The 18,391-nt window shown below is 43.8% G+C and overlaps 1 protein-coding gene across 1 annotated transcript in view; it reads right to left on the reverse strand.

Annotated features, from left to right (window-relative positions):
- The window catches only part of LOC121532969 (KICSTOR complex protein SZT2), a 119,354-nt gene that overhangs the window by 14,559 nt on the left and 86,404 nt on the right, over window positions 1-18,391 (reverse strand). The window contains exons 60-66 of the mRNA XM_045205815.1: window positions 15,919-16,177; window positions 13,573-13,652; window positions 9,540-9,668; window positions 7,832-8,034; window positions 7,254-7,347; window positions 6,964-7,044; window positions 4,160-4,234 (exon numbers count right to left, since the gene is read on the reverse strand). Coding sequence (XP_045061750.1) covers window positions 4,160-4,234; window positions 6,964-7,044; window positions 7,254-7,347; window positions 7,832-8,034; window positions 9,540-9,668; window positions 13,573-13,652; window positions 15,919-16,177 — 921 coding nt within the window. The remainder of the gene's footprint in view (window positions 1-4,159; window positions 4,235-6,963; window positions 7,045-7,253; window positions 7,348-7,831; window positions 8,035-9,539; window positions 9,669-13,572; window positions 13,653-15,918; window positions 16,178-18,391) is intronic.

An 18,391-nucleotide genomic window follows, 5' to 3' on the forward strand; every position in this document is an offset into this window, starting at 1 on the left:
GATAGGCTTTTGTAAGCAACTGTGATATCAATCAACTTCATTATTGTATCTTATTTAATTAAATCCAACATCAAAGCGGAGGCTTACAAAAGCATGAATGGCAAAATGCTAATGATTGAGGTGAAAGACTGGAGCATGCAGTGATTACGACACAATACCAGGAACTGAGGTTCGGAGAGGGGTGTTCGGAGGGGGATGAGGGTAAATGCCATTACTACTGCTGCTGCTTTCATCTTGACCATTTGCTTGGAACAAATGTAAATAGGTCTTATCAAATCAAAGAGTCAGGGAAAAAACAACCCTCAAGTGTTAATTTAATGCCAGTACTAGTCGAGAGCCATTCATTACACATCAAGAAAAAGCTATTTTCCTTTCCTTTTAAAGTCAACGTAACAAGTTGAACCTTTCACCACCTCTCTGAAGAAGTGAATGTTTTGTACCAGACTTAGCCATTTTAGTTTGTGCTAGGGCAGACACCTTCAAAAAAAAATAAAAAAATAGAGAGTACATTTCTCCAGTGGTACAGACTGTAGAAGAGATTGAAGGCTAGAACATTGTAGTAGTGTAATGTCAGAAGTCAGAACAGGCTGGTACAAAGCGCTTTAATGGTTCTGTTGGTCAGTGTTCCCCAGTGGAGATGGAGAGATCTGGAGCCTAATTTACTGTAACCTCTGACCTCTAAGTCCACAAGACCGCTGAAGCGATTAGGGGTACAAACGGCCCTTTAGCAGTGAAACCACAGAGATACACTATTAATAGTATATAATTGTGTTAATATTTAATCCAACACATTTATTAGGGACATGTTAACTGCTGGGTCAACACTGTGAATTAATTGCTCAGGCATTTACCAACTGCCATTCTGATCTAAAAACTATTTTGGGTATACCTTTCAAACTTACTTGTATCTTTAACGTACTAATATTTATGCTAAACCCCTTTTCAAACTGTTCACAGGTGCTAGCAAAGAGTAGGTTAAACGTATATAACTTTGTTCAAAAGTCAATTATCAGTATATCAAAGCTATTTTCTACTATAGAGAGACACTTTACATTACAACAACGACAGAGGATGACAGTGGACTAGTGATGCAAAAATCGATACTATAGAGGATACTTAATCAGAGGCCTCATAAATGTACTCAAGAAATCATAGACAGATGCTTGAATAAGACAGGGGAAGTCAGAAGATTGCTCATTCCAGATTTGAGCTGTACAAAGAAAGACAGTAACAGTAAGTGTTCTACAAAAAGAGCAGCATTTAGGCTAGTTTATTCACCAGCTGCATGACAAACACAGATTGATACAGGAAGAGCTTGGAGGGAGGGTCACAATGACCCATAGACAGACAGCGAATCACAGCTCAGCATCATTCAGGCCTGTTTGGCCCAGCAGCAAGATGAAGATGTAGACTGAGACAGAGTCTAGAGGACTGACATGAACCCAAAAGTCACAGCAGAACAGACATGTAGGGAAGTACAACATTGGAGCCCAGAGCTCCACCAGGCTGCACTGAAGAGAGATTCAATCAGACAGAGGAAGCCATCACCATTCCTCAGAGCGAGAGAGCGAGAAAGAAAGAAAGAAAGAAAGAAAGAAAGAAAGAAAGAAAGAAAGAAAGAAAGAAAGAAAGAAAGAAAGAAAGAAAGAAAGAAAGAAAGAAAGAAGAGAGAGAGAGAAGAAAAGATAGAGACAGAACAAGAGCATGAGATAGAGAGGGAAAGAGACAGAGTGTAAGAGAGAGAGATGTAGAGAGAGAGTGTGAAAGAGAAGAGAGACACAGTAGATCGAGATAGATAGAGAAGAGAGAGATTTAGACAGGTAGATAGAGATAGATAGAGAAGAGAGAGATTTAGACAGAGAGAAGAGAGAGATAGAGGGATCAGGGGCCATTGCAGCAAGCAGAGAGGAGGGGAGACACCCTGCCCCTAAGGGTTCTGGGACATACCGAAGAGTCAGAGACCGGAATGGCTTGAGACTGAGAGGTTTTGAGGTGAGGAAGGAGCCCTGATGGAGAGAGGACATGAGATGGGACTAGACAGACACAGACAGAGAAAGATACACACAGAAACATACACAGAGGTATGCACACACACACACACACACACACACACACAGAAGGAAAGGAAATGGACAAACACAGAACATAAAGACAGAGACAGACAAAAGACAATTGTCAGAATGGAGCTCGCCAGCTTGTAGTCCTAAAAAACGTGTATTTGCATGTGTAATAGAGCGTATTTTTATAGGCACTAACTCCGCCATGGCTCTTTGGCCTATGGGGAAATGGATGGGGAAAGAATGGGGTTTTGGGATAAACGCAGAAAATAAGGTCTGAGGTTAACACAGGCTTAAGAGATCTTATACGTTATCCAAAACCCCTCCCAAAATCCCATCCATTTCTCCATAGGTCAAATAGCCATGGTGGAGTTAGTGCCTATAGATATACACCCTATTACACGCGCAAAGACACCTACAAACTCATTGTGTTGCTACACACTCATATTAATAAGATTAGAGTGATATTGAACAGATAGGAGGTGACACGAGGTGACAAACTAGTGTGTGTGAGCACCAAGCATGAGCAGGTCAGACAGGCCACAAAGACAACAGTCAACGCTGAGGAGAACTGAGGCTGACTGGCGACAGCGTCCAATTATAAACCACACACACACACACACACACACACACACACACACACACATACACACCCTCCATCTCTCGCGCCACTCACTCATCCACTCCAGTGATTAACAGACGTCTACCACCCTGCTGTGCATCGAGATGAACTCTGCAACTGCCATGGCTCTTCTCAAACTCTAATCATTGTGATTAAAGAGAATACTCTCTCACTCTGTCTGCTCAGACTAACATACGTCACTTTGATACAGTTTCCAACACATTGAGGGGAAACGGTGAGCATGACAGTGACATCTTGTCCTCTGCCTGCCTGTCTGTATCATATTCAATAACAGTCAACTCACAACCTGAAAACTGATCCGTCCCAAGGAGGAGAGGAGATGAGAGAAAGAAAGAAAGAGGAAAATGAGAAAGAGAATGGGAGAGAGATGAAGAAAGAAAGAGAGAAAAAGAGAGAGGAGAAAGAAATATAGGGAGAGAGAAAGATAGAGAACCAGAGCCAGAGAAAGGCTACATGGTGAACAGCTCTCTCGATCTTTAACAACACAGGGTCAGTCTGTACGCTGTATGCAGCGCTGAGCTGAGCACAGCCATTAGTCTAGTACATAAGAGTTCAGAACAGACCTACCGCTGCTCGCTCCATCTCGCCATCTCCCTAGTCCACACCACAGTCCATTAGCTCTGTTTAAAGATTGGGCAGACTGCTGTAGTAGCTAAACACTCACCCCACATACACACTACACTCTGCCCAATAGTTTACATGGCAAAGCAATTACCAGACTGAAATATACGGGTTATGAGTACAATAATGTTTTTTTCCGATTAGAACACCATATATGGCAGGCAATCATTATGAATAATTGTAATAAAAGAGAAAAGGATGTTTTGCGAAGTGAGTCCATTGATTTCTTTCATATAATATGACAGTTCGGCTTGAGAAGGAAATGGAGGAAAGACTGTTTCAAATCTCCTCTCTTGGCAATCTAGTTGTATGTGTTGTATGTAATTTCAACAAAAATGTTACAACTGAAAGAGTCAGACATTAAAATGAGTGTTTAGCACTACACCAATCACTCATTATTTCGCTTCCCGCTTCTAGCACACACATTTACAAACAAATAAATGGCCAAAAAATAATAATCTTCAGATGGCTTTATAGTTGTAGATGGCCAGCTGCTGAAGAGAGTGAGGCATCTGTTGGGGCTTACCCTCCCTCCCAGCTGAGAGACAACATCTGGAGACGCTCAGCAAACACACAGCAGTCATTTACACATCTTTACACTGAATTAAACCTTGTTTAGAGCAAAACCTGGACACTCCAGCTTTATATATACAGAGAGAGAGAGAGACAGAGACAGAGACAGAGAGACAGAGAGAGAGACAGAGAGAGAGAGAGAGAGAGAGAGAGAGAGAGAGAGAGAGAGAGAGAGAGAGAGAGAGAGAGCGCTATGGCCTGGTTCATTGGGCCCAGCTCTGTGGTCTAACTCACAGCACCAGAGATAGAGATGCCATAATGTTACCTGAGAGTTGACGGTCTGTCCCATGGGGATGCGTGAACACTCCAGAGCATACTGCTTCACACAGAAGTAACAACCCTGAGAGAGAGAGAGAGAGAGAGAGAAACAAAATATGGAGGGAAGAAGGAGAGAGAGATATCATATACTGGATAGAATAGAATATCATACAATGTGCTACTATACTACTCAGGGCTCAACAGATAATATTAGTCATGAATAATAATGTGGTGGGTGTGTGGTTACAATGACTGAAACTGTTCTAAACACATCTCCTACACGGTGAGACTGATGATGCATAAAATACTCAGTAGGAAAGACCCATTTCAACTAAACTCTTCTGTCTTTAAGGCCTTGAGACAGATTACACATAATGATTACACAATCTAATCCAGAGGCCCATGTTAAGCTAATGGAGTAGGAAGGGTTAATGTGTAATATGGAGTAAGAGTGAGAGCGAGAGAGAGACAGAGAGAGTGACAAAGAGAGCGACAAAGAGATAGGGAGAGAGAGAAAGAGGGCGAGAGAATGAGGGGTGACACAGGGATGCAGCTTGAGCCCCATATATATATTAAGAAACATATATACAGTTGAAGTCAGAAGTTTACATAAACCTTAGCCAAATACATTTAAACTCAGTTTTTCACAATTCCTGACAATTTAATCCTAGTAAAAACTCCCTGTCTTTGGTCAGTTAGGATCACCACTTTATTTAAAGAATGTGAAATGTCAGAATAATAGTAGAGAGAATGATTTATTTCAGCTTTTATTTATTTCATCACATTCCCAGTGGGTCAGATGTTTACATACACTCAATTAGTATTTGGTAGCATTGCCTTTAAAGTGTTTAACTTGGGTCAAACGTTTCGGGTAGCCTTCCACAAGCTTCCCACAATAAGTTGGGTGAATTTTGGCCCATTCCTCCTGACAGAGCTGGTGTAACTGAGTCAGGTTTGTAGGCCTCCTTGCTCGCACACGCTTTTTCAGTTCTGCACCACACATTTTCTATAGGATTGAGGTCAGGGCTTTGTGATGGCCACTCCAATACCTTGACTTCGTTGTCCTTAAGCCATTTCCCACAACTTTGGAAGTATGCTTGTGGTCATTGTCCATTTGGAGGACCCATTTGCAACCAAGCTTTAACTTCTTGACTGATGTCTTGAGATGTTGCTTCAATATATCCACATAATTTTCCTTCCTCATGATGCCATCTATTTTGCGAAGTGCACCAGTCCCTCCTGCAGCAAAGCACCCCCCCAGCATGATGCTGCCACCCCCGTGCTTCACGGTTGTGATGGTGTTCTTCTGCTTGCAAGCCACCCCCTTTTTCCTCCAAACATAACATTGGTCATTATGGCCAAATAGTTCTATATTTGTTTCATCAGACCAGAGGACATTTCTCCAAAAAGTACGATCTTTGTCCCCATGTGCAGTTGCAAACCGTAGTCTGGCTTTTTATGGCGGTTTTGGAGCAGTGGCTTCTTCCTTGCCGAGCGGCCTTTCAGGTTATGTCGATATAGGACTCGTTTTTACTGTGGATATAGATACATTTGTACCTGTTTCCTCCAGCATCATTAATGCTGGCAGCTTCATTAAATAAATGACCTTCTAGGCAGAGTTGCAAAGAAAAAGCCATATCTCAGACTGGCCAATAAAAATAAAAGATTAAGATGTGCAGTCTGAGATATGGCTTTTTCTTTGCAACTCTGCCTAGAAGGTCAGCATCCCGGAATCGCCTCTTCACTGTTGACGTTGAGGCTGGTGTTTTGCGGGTACTATTTAATGAAGCTGCCAGTTGAGGACCTGTGAGGCGTCTGTTTCTCAAACTAGACACTCTAATGTATTTGTCCTCTTGCTCAGTTGTGCACCGGGGCCTCCCACTCCTCTTTCTATTCTGGTTAGAGCCAGTTTGCGCTGTTCTGTGAAGGGAGTAGTACACAGCGTTGCACGAGATCTTCAGTTTCTTGGAAATTTCTCGCATGGAATAGCCTTCATTTCTCAGAACAAGAATAGACTGACGAGTTTCAGAAGAAAGTTATTTGTTTCTGCCCATTTTGAGCCTGTAATCGAACCCACAATTGCTGATGCTCCAGATACTCAACTAGTCTCAAGAAGGCCAGTTTTATTGCTTCTTTAATCAGCACAACAGTTTTCAGATGTGCTAACATAATTGCAAAAGGGTTTTCTAATGATCAATTAGCTTTTTAAAATGATAAACTTGGATTAGCAAACACAACATGCCATTGGAACACAGGACTGATGGTTGCTGATAATGGGCCTTTGTACGCCTATGTAGATCTTCCATTAAAAATCAGCCGTTTCCAGCTATAATAGCCATTTACAACATTAACAATGTCTACACTGTATTTCTGATCAATTTGATGTTCTTTTAATGGACAAAATATATATATATATTTCGAAAACAAGGACATTTCTAAGTGACCCCATACTTTTGAACGGTAGTGTATATATTTAAAAATATATATATATGGGGGATTGGAAATGATGCAGACAATTACATTGATGGAAGCTACAATCTATCTGCAATATTAAAGCTGTACATAGCTGATAATATAACACTTGAAATGTCGATTTAAAAAAAAACATTTTTGAGTGCAATATTTACGGTTACATTTGTATAGTTTTTTGTTGATGTTGTTTTGTGTATACTCACTTTTGTTTATTTCATTACTTTGGCAAAAAAAAATCCATGCCAATAAAGCCCCTTTGAAAGAGAGATAGAGAGCGAGAGAGAAAGAGAGAGATAGAAAGAGCAAGAGACAGGGAAAGAGAGAGAACAAGAGTCTCACCTGAAAGGCAAGCTCCATCAATACGATGCCCCCTGGCATCGCCCTCTGGAGGTGGTATGCGGTAGTGCCCGACCCTGTGCTCTGCGGAGAAATACAACATTACCTCAAGAGTTGATGATGAAGGGATGTGTGTGTGTGTGTGAGAGAGAGAGAGAGAGAGAGAGTGTTTGTCAGAGATAGAGAGTATGTGTGTCAGACAGAGAGAGTTGGAGTCAATATATCCCTATGTGCCTTTCGCCAGAAAGAGTGTGTGTGTGAATATCCTCATCCCTTTCATCAACACTACTTACCTTAGGGCTGTCCTCGCTCCTGGTCTTGTTATAGGAGAAGGACTGCCTCTCTGACGACAATGAGCTGAACATGGCTGCCCGGGCCCTGGCGATGCTACAGGGAGAGAGGAGAGAGAGAGACAGGCAGGGTTAGGCAGGGATGGAGAGACCAAAGTGAGAGAGAGAGAAAGAGAGAGAGAGTGTACTGTCTGTGTGTGTGTCTGTCCGTCCGTCCGTCCGTGTGTGTGTGTCTGCCCAGTGTCTACTGTAGTTATATCACATGCATGACCAGAGGGATGTGGCTATTGGGGGCTAGGAGGGGATCACAACACATCTGATGACTAATGGATGAATAGTGCTCACAGTTCTGCTCACAGTCACATAGAGGATCATGGGAGGGAAACTCAGAGAAAGAGGACATTTGCCCTGAGTTGTATTGTGTTTTCACTGTGTTTTTTTGGGGTGAGAGATCGGGTGAGTTAGATTTCCAATGTATTCATTAAACATGGTAAATAAACTTGAACTAGTATGGTGTAGAAAGATAGGTTACTAGTATAGTTTAGAGAGTTGAGGACCAATGGACTGTCAGTAAGATGTACCTGCGTGCGGGGGACTGTGGCCGGACCTGGACCAGGATGAAGCCCATACTCTGGAGGTACTGAACATACTGCTGGAGGAAGGTGTTAGAGATGTCCTGCAGCCAGGGCTCCTCTCTCAGCCGGCTGGGCAGCATGTCAGCTGAGTCTGTGCTGTAGCTACGGTCCCTGCCAGACGCCGTGGAGTCACTGGAGCGATGACGCTTCTGGAGAGGAGGGAGGGGAGAGGAGAGAGGAGAGCGGGAGTGGAGAGGTGAACTGGGGTGTTTCATCAGACTGTGACCAGATTTGTCTAAAGTTGCAAAATACCGAAACCTTTTCCAAAGTTCCCAGGTTTTTCAGAGGTTCTGGTTGAAAGACTGTTGGAAGATTGCTGATTGTTCCATCCTGATTACGGAAATTCTCCTACCAGGATTTCTCAAAAACTTGGGAAGTTTGGGATGGTTTCCATTTTGCAACTAAGGGCATCTTTCTAAGTAAGAGAGAAGTGAACAACCATATGAGGAGATGTTTGAGTTGTATTTATTTTAAATTTGATTTAACCTTTATTTAACTAGATAAGTCACTTAAGAATAAATTCTTATTTACAATGACGGCCTACCAAAAGGCCTCCTGCGGGGACGGGGGCTTGGATTAAAAATATAAATATAAGACAAAACACACATCACAACAAGAGAGACACCACAACACTACATAAAGAGAGACCTAAGACAACAACATAGCATGGCAGCAACACATGACAACACAGAATGGTAGCAACACCACATTACAACAACATGGTAGCAACACAACATGGCAGTAGCACAACATGGTAGAAGCACAAAACATGGTACAAACATTATTAGGCACAGACAACAGCACAAAGGCATGAAGGTAGAGACAACAATACATCACGCGAAGCAGCCACAACTGTCAGTAAGAGTGTCCATGATTGAGTCTTTGAATGAAGAGATGGAGATAAAACTGTCCATTTGAGTGTTTTTTTGCAGCTCGTTCCAGTCGCTAGCTGCAGTGAACTGAAAAGAGGAGCGACCCACGGATGTGTGTGCTTTGGGGACCTTTAACAGAATGTGACTGGCAGAATGGGTGTTGTATGTGGAGGATGAGGGCTGCAGTAGGTATCTCAGATAGGGGGGACTGAGGCCTACGAGGATTCTATAAATAAGCATCAACCAGTGGGTCTTGCGATGGGTATACAGAGATAACCAGTTCACAGAGGAGTATAGAGTGCAGTGATGTGTCCTATAAGGAGCATTGGTGGCAAATCTGATGGCCGAATGGTAAAGAACATCTAGCCGCTCGAGAGCGCCCTTACCTGCCGATCTATAAATTACGTCTCCGTAATCTAGCATGGGTAGGATGGTCATCTGAATCAGGGTTAGTTTGGCAGCTGGGGTGAAAGAGGAGCGATTACAATAGAGGAAACCAAGTCTAGATTTAACCTTAGCCTGTAGCTTGGATTTGTGCTGAGAGAAGGACATTGTACCGTCTAGCCATACTCCCAAGTACTTGTATGAGGTGACTACCTCAAGCTCTAAACCCTCAGACGTAGTATTCACACCATTGGGGAGAGGGGCATTCTTCTTACCAAACCACATGACAATTGTTTTGGAGGTGTTCAGAACAAGGTTAAGGGCAGAGAAAGCTTGTTGGACACTAAGAAAGCTTTGTTTAGTTAGGCCCCAAGGGAAAGCAGCCATGGTTTCTGTACCTTGACCTGTTGAGGTTGGACAATCTGCTCTTCCTGGATCTGCTTCCTGAACACGGGGTCAAAGAGCAGAGGGGTGACGCAATAGTGCACTAGTCTGGATGACTGCTTCAGAGTGTCCAAGTCCACCACCTGTGGAAAGTAAGGAAACATCTCTTTATTTATTTAATGGTCCTTGGAGCCGAATGAGAATTCTTCTAGTTAATGATACCAAAAGCCCCAGCATGTAAATACACACACACACACCCACCCACCGTCACAACCACCGAGAATCAATGACCGGTTTCCTAATGACACAATCAAACCGTCTACTAAACACTATACAGACAGGGCATACTACAGAGTAATAGGACTGATTAAATGTTATGGCTCATCTCATCCGGTCTTTAATCTGTTGCTCTCTTATAAATCACTCTTATTGACACATCTATCATCTATCGTCCCTGTGCAGCCTGGAGATAGACAGGCAGACAGAGATGTAGATAGGACTGTGTGTGTTAGAGGAGGGAGTGGGAGACAGACAGAACACAACACTGTCTGCTGTGCTGATGTGACCTCCTCTCATACAGTGAGGGAAAAAAGTATTTGATCCCCTGCTGATTTTGTACAATTGCCCACTGACAAAGACATGATCAGTCTATAATTTTAATGGTAGGTTTATTTGAACAGTGAGAGACAGAATAACAACAACACAATCCAGAAAAACGCATGTCAAAAATGTTATAAATTGATTTGTATTTTAATGAGGGAAATACGTATTTGACCCCTCTGCAAAACATGACTTAGTACTTGGTGGCAAAACCCTTGTTGGCAATCAGGTCAGACGTTTCTTGTAGTTAAATTTTTAAATTTTACATTTTAGTCATTTAGCAGACGCTCTTATCCAGAGCGACTTACAGTTAGTGAATACATATATATATATTTTTTATACTGGCCCCCCGTGGGAATCGAACCCACAACCCTGGCGTTGCAAACGCCATGCTCTATCAACTGAGCTACATCCCTGCCGGCCATTCCCTCCCCTACCCTGGACGACGCTGGGCCAATTGTGCGCCGCCCATGAGTCTCCCGGTCGCGGCCGGCTGGATTCGAACCAGGATCTCTAGTGACACAGTTAGCACTGCTATGCAGTGCCTTAGACCACTGCGCCACTCAGGAGTACGTTGGCCACCAGGTTTGCACACATCTCAGGAGCGATTTTGTTCCACTCCTCTTTGCAGATCTTCTCCAAGTTATTAAGGTTTCGAGGCTGATGTTTGGCAACTCGAACCTTCAGCTCCCTCCACAGATTTTCTATGGGATTAAGGTCTGGAGACTGGCTAGGCCACTCCAGGACCTTAATGTGCTTCTTCTTGAGCCACTCCTTTGTTGCCTTGGCCGTGTGTTTTGCGTCATTGTCATGCTGGAATACCCATCCACGACCCTTTTTCAATGCCCTGGCTGAGGGAAGGAGGTTCTCACCCAAGATTTGACAGTACATGGCCCCGTCCATCGTCCCTTTGATGCGGTGAAGCTGTCCTGTCCCCTTAGCAGAAAAACACCCCCAAAGCATAATGTTTCCACCTCCATGTTTGACGGTGGGGATGGTGTTCTTGGGGTCATAGGCAGCATTCCTTCTCCTCCAAACACGGCGAGTTGAGTTGATACCAAAGAGCTCCATTTTGGTCTCATCTGACCACAACACTTTCACCCAGTTGTCCTCTGAATCATTCAGATGTTAATTGGCAAACTTCAGACGGGCATGTATATGTGCTTTCTTGAGCAGGGGGACCTTGCGGGCGCTGCAGGATTTCAGTCCTTCACGGCGTAGTGTGTTACCAATTGTTTTCTTGGTGACTATGGTCCCAGCTGCCTTGAGATCATTGACCAGATCCTCCCGTGTAGTTCTGGGCTGATTCCTCACCGTTCTCATGATCATTGCAACTCCACGAGGTGAGATCTTGCATGGAGCCCCAGGCCGAGGGAGATTAACAGTTATTTTGTGTTTCTTCCATTTGCGAAATATCGCACCAACTGTTGTCACCTTCTCACCAAGCTGCTTGGCGACGGTCTTGTAGCCCATTCCAGCCTTGTGTAGGTCTACAATCTTGTCCCTGACATCCTTGGAGAGCTCTTTGGTCTTGGTCATGGTGGAGAGTTTGGAATCTGATTGATTGATTGCTTCTGTGGACAGGTGTCTTTTATACAAGTAACAATCTGAGATTAGGAGCACTCCCTTTAAGAGTGTTCTCCTAATCTCAGCTCTTTACCTGTATAAAAGACACCTGGGAGCCAGAAATCTTTCTGATTGAGAGGGGGTCAAATACTTATTTCCCTCATTAAAATGCAAATTAATTTATAACATTTTTGACATGCGTTTTTCTGGAATTTTTTGTTGTTATTCTGTCTCTCACTGTTCAAATAAACCTACCATTAAAATTATAGACTGATCATTTCTTTGTCAGTGGGCAAACGTACAAAATCAGCAGGGGATCAAATACTTTTTTCCCTCACTGTATCTAAGTCAGGGATTGAGTCAGGGATCAACGGCCATAATGCTTGGGAACCTGAGGGGCCAGTGAAGGGAGAGGGGTCCCCCACTGTGGAGGGGCCAAGTCAGGCAGCCAGACAGTCATCTGACTGACCAGTAATGGATGACCCTGCTCTGGTGAGCGGTGACATAATGAGAGAGGGAGCAGGAGCACACAAATGGAACATAGACGATGTCATCATCCACCACTAGCTCATTAGACTGAGTCTGAGTGGGACTGACTGGTGTGTGAGTGACTTATGAGGCCTACTGGTGGTGTTTTCTTGACTGTCTATACCAGGGGTATTCAACACTTACACTACGAGGTCCGTAGCCTGCTGGTTTTCTGTTCTATCTGATAATGAATTGCATCCACCTGGTGTCCCCCTGATTAGAGAGCAATAATGAAAAAAAGCAGTGGAACTGGCTTCGAGGTCCAGAGTTGAGTTTGAGGGGTCTATACTGTAACTAGTGGTTATTTAGGGATGAAAGAGACTGTTGTTTTCATCAATCTTTCTTTTATGATGAAGGTAGCCATTGCATTTTTGTGAAATTAATGTAGTGTTTTAAAAACATCTACAGCTGCAGTGCCTCTGGTGAAACCACTGGTGGGCTTGTGTTTCTGAGTCCTAGGAATCCTACAATAATGTCAACTCTACAGTTCCACGATGCCTGCTGTAATTTAACTCTACAGTCCCATGATGCCTGCTGTAATATCAACTCTACAGTCCCATGATGCCTGCTGTAATATCAACTCTACAGTCCCATGATGCCTGCTGTAATATCAACTCTACAGTCCCATGATGCCTGCTGTAATATCAACTTAAAAGTTAACGTCTCTCCTTTAAAGCTCTTCAAATGCTCCTTGCCAGCTTGCAACCTTTGTGAATTAGTTGGAATATTTAAAATGGGGACTACTTAAAAATAATCTCCTATTTATTTCTCTGTGCCAAAGTCCCAGACTAGTACAACATGGCAAGAGTGAAATATACATCAATTAGCTACAGTGCATAAAACCCCCATATTCCTGACAGCATAGCAGCTCTTCGATACATCTCTTACCAATTTCACACAAGCACTTGCGCCCACATGCAAATGTGTGTAAATGTGTTTGAGATGGAGAGATGCCATTTTCTGAGATTTGAATGAGAGTCGCTGTGTGTGTACTCCGCCAGCATGTGTGAACCATGTATTTGCAAGATAGATAGCTCAGATGCTTAGTGTGTGTGTGTGTGTGTGTGTGTGTGTGTGTGTGTGTGTGTGTGTGTGTGTGTGTGTGTGTGTTTGTGTGTGTTTGTGTGTGCGTGTGTGTGTGTGTGTGTGTGTGTGTGTGTGTGTGTGTGTGTGTGTGTGTGTGTGTGTGTTTGTGTGTGTTTGTGTGTGTGTGTGCGTGTGTGTGTGTGTGTGTGTGTGTGTGTGTGTGTGTGTGTGTGTGTGTGTGTGTGTGTCCATAGGCGTTTGATGGGGGAGGGAAATGGCTAAATGGCTGTAGTACTCTGGTGTGTGTAAAATGGCTGTGGTACTTACTGAGATGGGCATGTTGGACTGCGCTGACCTCTGCTGCCAAGTCACAAACAGGTTCTCAATCTTCATCTGCTTCTCCATCTCTGTCAACATGGAGATTAAACCACACAAACACACTTCAGTCACACAGCACAGCGGTGGGGAATGGGGATAAGTATGCATGCGTCAGAAATGGCACCCTATTCCCTATAGGGCACTACACATAGGGATCTGGTCAAATGTAGTGCACTATAAAGGGAATAGGGTACCATTTAGGACACCTAGTGTACCCAGGGCCATGTAGCACGTGTAACCATCCCTCAAAGCTCAGAGCCAGCAGCTAACAGCTATCAGCCAGGCCGTGAGCCTCCTGCCTGGATCTGCATGGCACTGTCTGTCTCTGTTAGAGCCAAGGACTGACTACCCACATCTCCTCAATCAGTATAGCTGGCTACTTCATCTCGGTTACTGCCTGCCTGGCTGCGGATGGACTGCTGTGGCTCACCTTGTATCAAATGAACATAGCTAGTGCATCCTGTGCTTTAAGCACCCTCCTTAAACCTTTAACAACACATTGACATTGGGTGTTAGAAAAACATTAACCTTAATTCACAAATAAGGTTTCATTAATGAAACAGTAAAAAATGGCATACATACAAGACAACCATTACAAAGAAATCAATTTACTACATGATAATGTACATTATAATTTATTAGACAGTACAGTATGTACTATTCAGAGCGGTAGGTGGGTATGGAGTGGAGTGGACCATATCTGACCTCATATACAGTACCAGTCAAAAGTTTGGACTTTTTCTTTATTTTTACTATTTTCTACATTGTAGAATAAGAGTGAAGACATCAAAACTATGAAATAACACATATGGAATCATGTAGTAACCAAAAAAGTGTTAAAAAAATCCAAATGTATTTTATATTGGAGATTCTTCAAATACCACCCTACACTCTTGGCATTCTCTCAACCAGCTTCACCTGGAATGCTTTTCCAACACTCTTGAAGGAGTTTGCACATATGCTGAGCACTTGTTGGCTGCTTTTCCTTCACTCTATGGTCCGACTCATCCCAAACCATCTCAATTGGATTGAGGTCGGGGGATTGTGGAGGGCAGGTAATCTGATGCAGCACTCCATCACTCTCCTTCTTGGTCAAATAGCCCTTACATAGCCTGGAGGTGTGTTGGGTCATTGTCCTGTTGAAAAACAAATGATAGTCCCACTAAGCCCAAACCAGATGGTATGGCGTATCGCTGCAGAATGCTGTGGTAGCCATGCTGGTAAAGTGTGCCTTGAATTCTAAATACATCACAGACAGTGTCACCAGCAAAGCACCCCCACACCATAACACCTCCTCCTCCATGCTTTACGGTGGAAACTGCACATGCGGAGATCATCCGTTCACCCACACCGCGTCTCACAAAGCCACGGCGGTTGGAACCAAAAATCTCCAATTTGGACTCCAGACCAAAGGACAAATTTCCACCGGCCTAATGTCCATTGCTCGTGTTTCTTGGCCCAAGCAAGTCTCTTCTTCTTATTGGTGTCCTTTAGTAGTGGTTTCTTTGCAGCAATTTGACCATGAAGGCCTGATTCACACAGTATCCTCTGAACAGTTGATGTTGAGATGTGTCTGTAACTTGAACTCTGTGAAGCATTTATTTGGGCTGCAATTTCTGAGGCTGGTAACTCTAATGAACTTATCCTCTGCAGCAGAGGTAACTCTGGGTTTTCCATTCCTGTGGCGGTCCTCATGAGAGCCAGTGTCATCATAGCACTTGATGGTTTTTGCGATTGCACTTGAAGAAACTTTCAAAGTTCTTGAAATTTTCCGGATTGACTGACCTTCATGTCTTAAAGTAATGATGGACTGTTGTTTTTCTTTGCTTATTTGAGCTGTTCTTGCCATAATATGGACTTGGTCTTTTACCAAATAGGGCTATCTTCTGTATACCCCGTTACCTTGTCACAACACAATTGGCTCAAATGCATTAAGAAGGAAAGAAATTCCACAAATTAACTTTTAAGAAGGCACACCTGTTAAATGAAATACATTCCAGGTGACTACCTCATGAAGCTGGTTGAGAGAATGCCAAGAGTGTGCAAACCTGCCATCAAGGCAAAGGGTGGCTATTTGAAGAATCTCAAATATAAAATATATTTAAATTTGTTTAACACTTTGTTGGTTACTACATGATTCCATATGTGCTATTTCATAGATTTGATGTCTTCACTATTATTCTACAATCTAAAAAATAGTAAAAATAAAGAAAAACCCTTGAATGAGTAGGTGTGTCCAAACTTTTGACTGGTAGTGTACATCATTAGTGTTCATATACAGGGACTATATCTGACCTCTGCGTTCTGAAGCCTTGACCTCTTGTAGCTGGGTCCCATGCCGAGCCACCACGTCAGCCCCGTCCTGAGCACTGGCCAGGGGGCGGCCCGTCCCCAAGTCCCTGAGGGCCTCGTCAAAGGGCACCAGCTCCGAGTGGAAGTGGAGTGGGGCCAGGGAGCGGACGGCGCTAAACAGCTTGCCCTGGTCCTTGCTAGGCACCGGGCTCCTCAGCAGGGCATCCGCCTCCATGGTCGGGTTCAGGAACGGGTTGGGCTCCTGCTGGGAGAGAGAGTGAGGAAGTAGATTTACATTTACATTTAAGTCATTTAGCAGACGCTCTTATCCAGAGCGATTTACAAATTGGTGCATTCAACTTAGGATAGCCAGTGGGACAACCACATCTTGATCACAGTAAGTACACTTCTTCAAACAAGCAGTTGTGAGCAAAGTCAGTGCAATCGGGGACAACTACATCTCGATGAGAGGGAGATGTAAAGAGAAGCAGAGAGAAAGGAGCAAGAGAGACAGAGGGGGAGAGAGAGGGAGAGATACTGTAGATGGAGAGAGATGGTGAGAGGGAGAGAGAGAGAGAGAGAGATACTGTAGATGAAGAGAGATGGAGAGAGGGAGAGATACTGTAGATGGAGAGAGGGCGAGATACTGTAGATGGAGAGAGGGCGAGATACTGTAGATGGAGAGAGGGCGAGATACTGTAGATGGAGAGAGGGAGAGATACTGTAGATGGAGAGAGGGAGAGATACTGTAGATGGAGAGAGGGAGAGATACTGTAGATGGAGAGAGGGAGAGATACTGTAGATGGAGAGAGGGAGAGATACTGTAGATGGAGAGAGGGAGAGAAGAAAAGGAGAAGACGACTAGAGGGTGCCAGAGAGATGGAGGGAGAGGCAGAGAGATGGAGGGAGAGGCAGAGAGATGGAGGGAGAGGCAGAGAGATGGAGGGAGAGGCAGAGAGGAATTGATAGAAAGAAGGAGGAGATTAGAGAGGGAGCGATAGAGATGGAGAGATGAGAAAGAGGGAGAGCAAGAAAGAAGAAAATGAGAGGCGAAATGAAAGAGATGGAGTGAGTGAGGGAGGCGGAGAAGCTGTGAGGTTTTCTACAAGTTACTGAACAAGTAACTTTCTGGTGAACATACCATGAACATTATTTTTGTATTAAACACACACAATGAGCCAAAGCCATTGGGTTTCAAACTCATATCTGACAAATCCGAATTCCAACTCCATATTCCTCTGTGTAATAAATTAACTAATCAGAAGACAAGTTGTACACACATATTAGATAAACCTAAAGGTAGAACAACACACCAGAAACCCATCTTTTCATAAACTACAGTATCTGTTTATCAACATCAAATGTACAGACCAACTCTGGTAGGGCTGAAACCATGATCTACTTTAAAAGCCTTATAAAACTGGACTGAGCCCTTGACTCAAACTGTAGCAGGGATTATACTTAACCCAAAGGAGTGGTGACGCTTTGGTGATGGTGCATGGACTCATGGACAGCATGTCCTGATTTACACTGCACAGCTAATATGCTCTCATCCCCATGCCCCCCCCCCTCTACTAAAGGGAACTTTTGGGCAAGTTAGCTCAAGAGAGCAGCTTAATGGCTGCTGGGCAGGACCGGGGCAATGGCCTAGGAGGAAGAAGAGGGCCCGGCCCAGATGCCCCAGTGTGGCAAAGCCATAGAATTAGAAATTAGAATAATAATTTAATAGGATCTCTATGGGCAGAGCCCTCTGTCCAGTGTCTGTCTCGTGCCCAGGGGGTGAGGGGGGTTGAACTGGGCACTGGTGCCCACTGTGCTCCTCATCAGGACAGTGACAGATGACGGTCTGCGCGGGCAAATTTTCCACCGCTCTGACTCTGCCTTCTGTCCTCATTCATTAGTGGAGAGGCGATTAAGAGTGAGGGCATCGAGAGGGAAATAGAGAAAAAGTTTGGGACATTTCCTTTCTTTTCATTTTAGTTGACTTTTTTACACTGTAATTGGTTGTCTTGCACTTATTTACTGACAAAATGTTGGAAGGATGTTTCTCCCATATATCACAGTTATGACCTCAAAAACACTGTTGTTAAACAAAAATGCAATATGTGTATCCTCTTATGTTCCCAGGGAAAAGTAACGTGGCAGAGAACAGTGCCTATTCTTTTAGAAAAATCATCTAAAAGCCCTAAAAATACCTCTCTCCTATCTTTCGTCTCTTGTATTCAGGCATTCAGGCAGACTGCTCAGAAATTATAGGCATTCTTTGTTTTTGACCCTAGAGCTACGGAACTAAAAACACGGGCCGTGAAGTCAGAGAGCTGAGTGATTCTCTCCGCTCCTCAACTGTGTCCCAAATGACACCCCATTCCCTATGGGTCCGGGTCAAAAGCAGTGCACTACATAGGGGAATAGGGTGCTATTTGGGAAACAGTCATTCTCTCCACTCCTCTCCTGGAGCTTATCAAAATGATTCAGA

The sequence above is a fragment of the Coregonus clupeaformis genome, chromosome 20, assembly GCF_020615455.1.
Source record: "Coregonus clupeaformis isolate EN_2021a chromosome 20, ASM2061545v1, whole genome shotgun sequence".
Classification (NCBI taxonomy): Eukaryota; Metazoa; Chordata; class Actinopteri; order Salmoniformes; family Salmonidae; genus Coregonus; species Coregonus clupeaformis.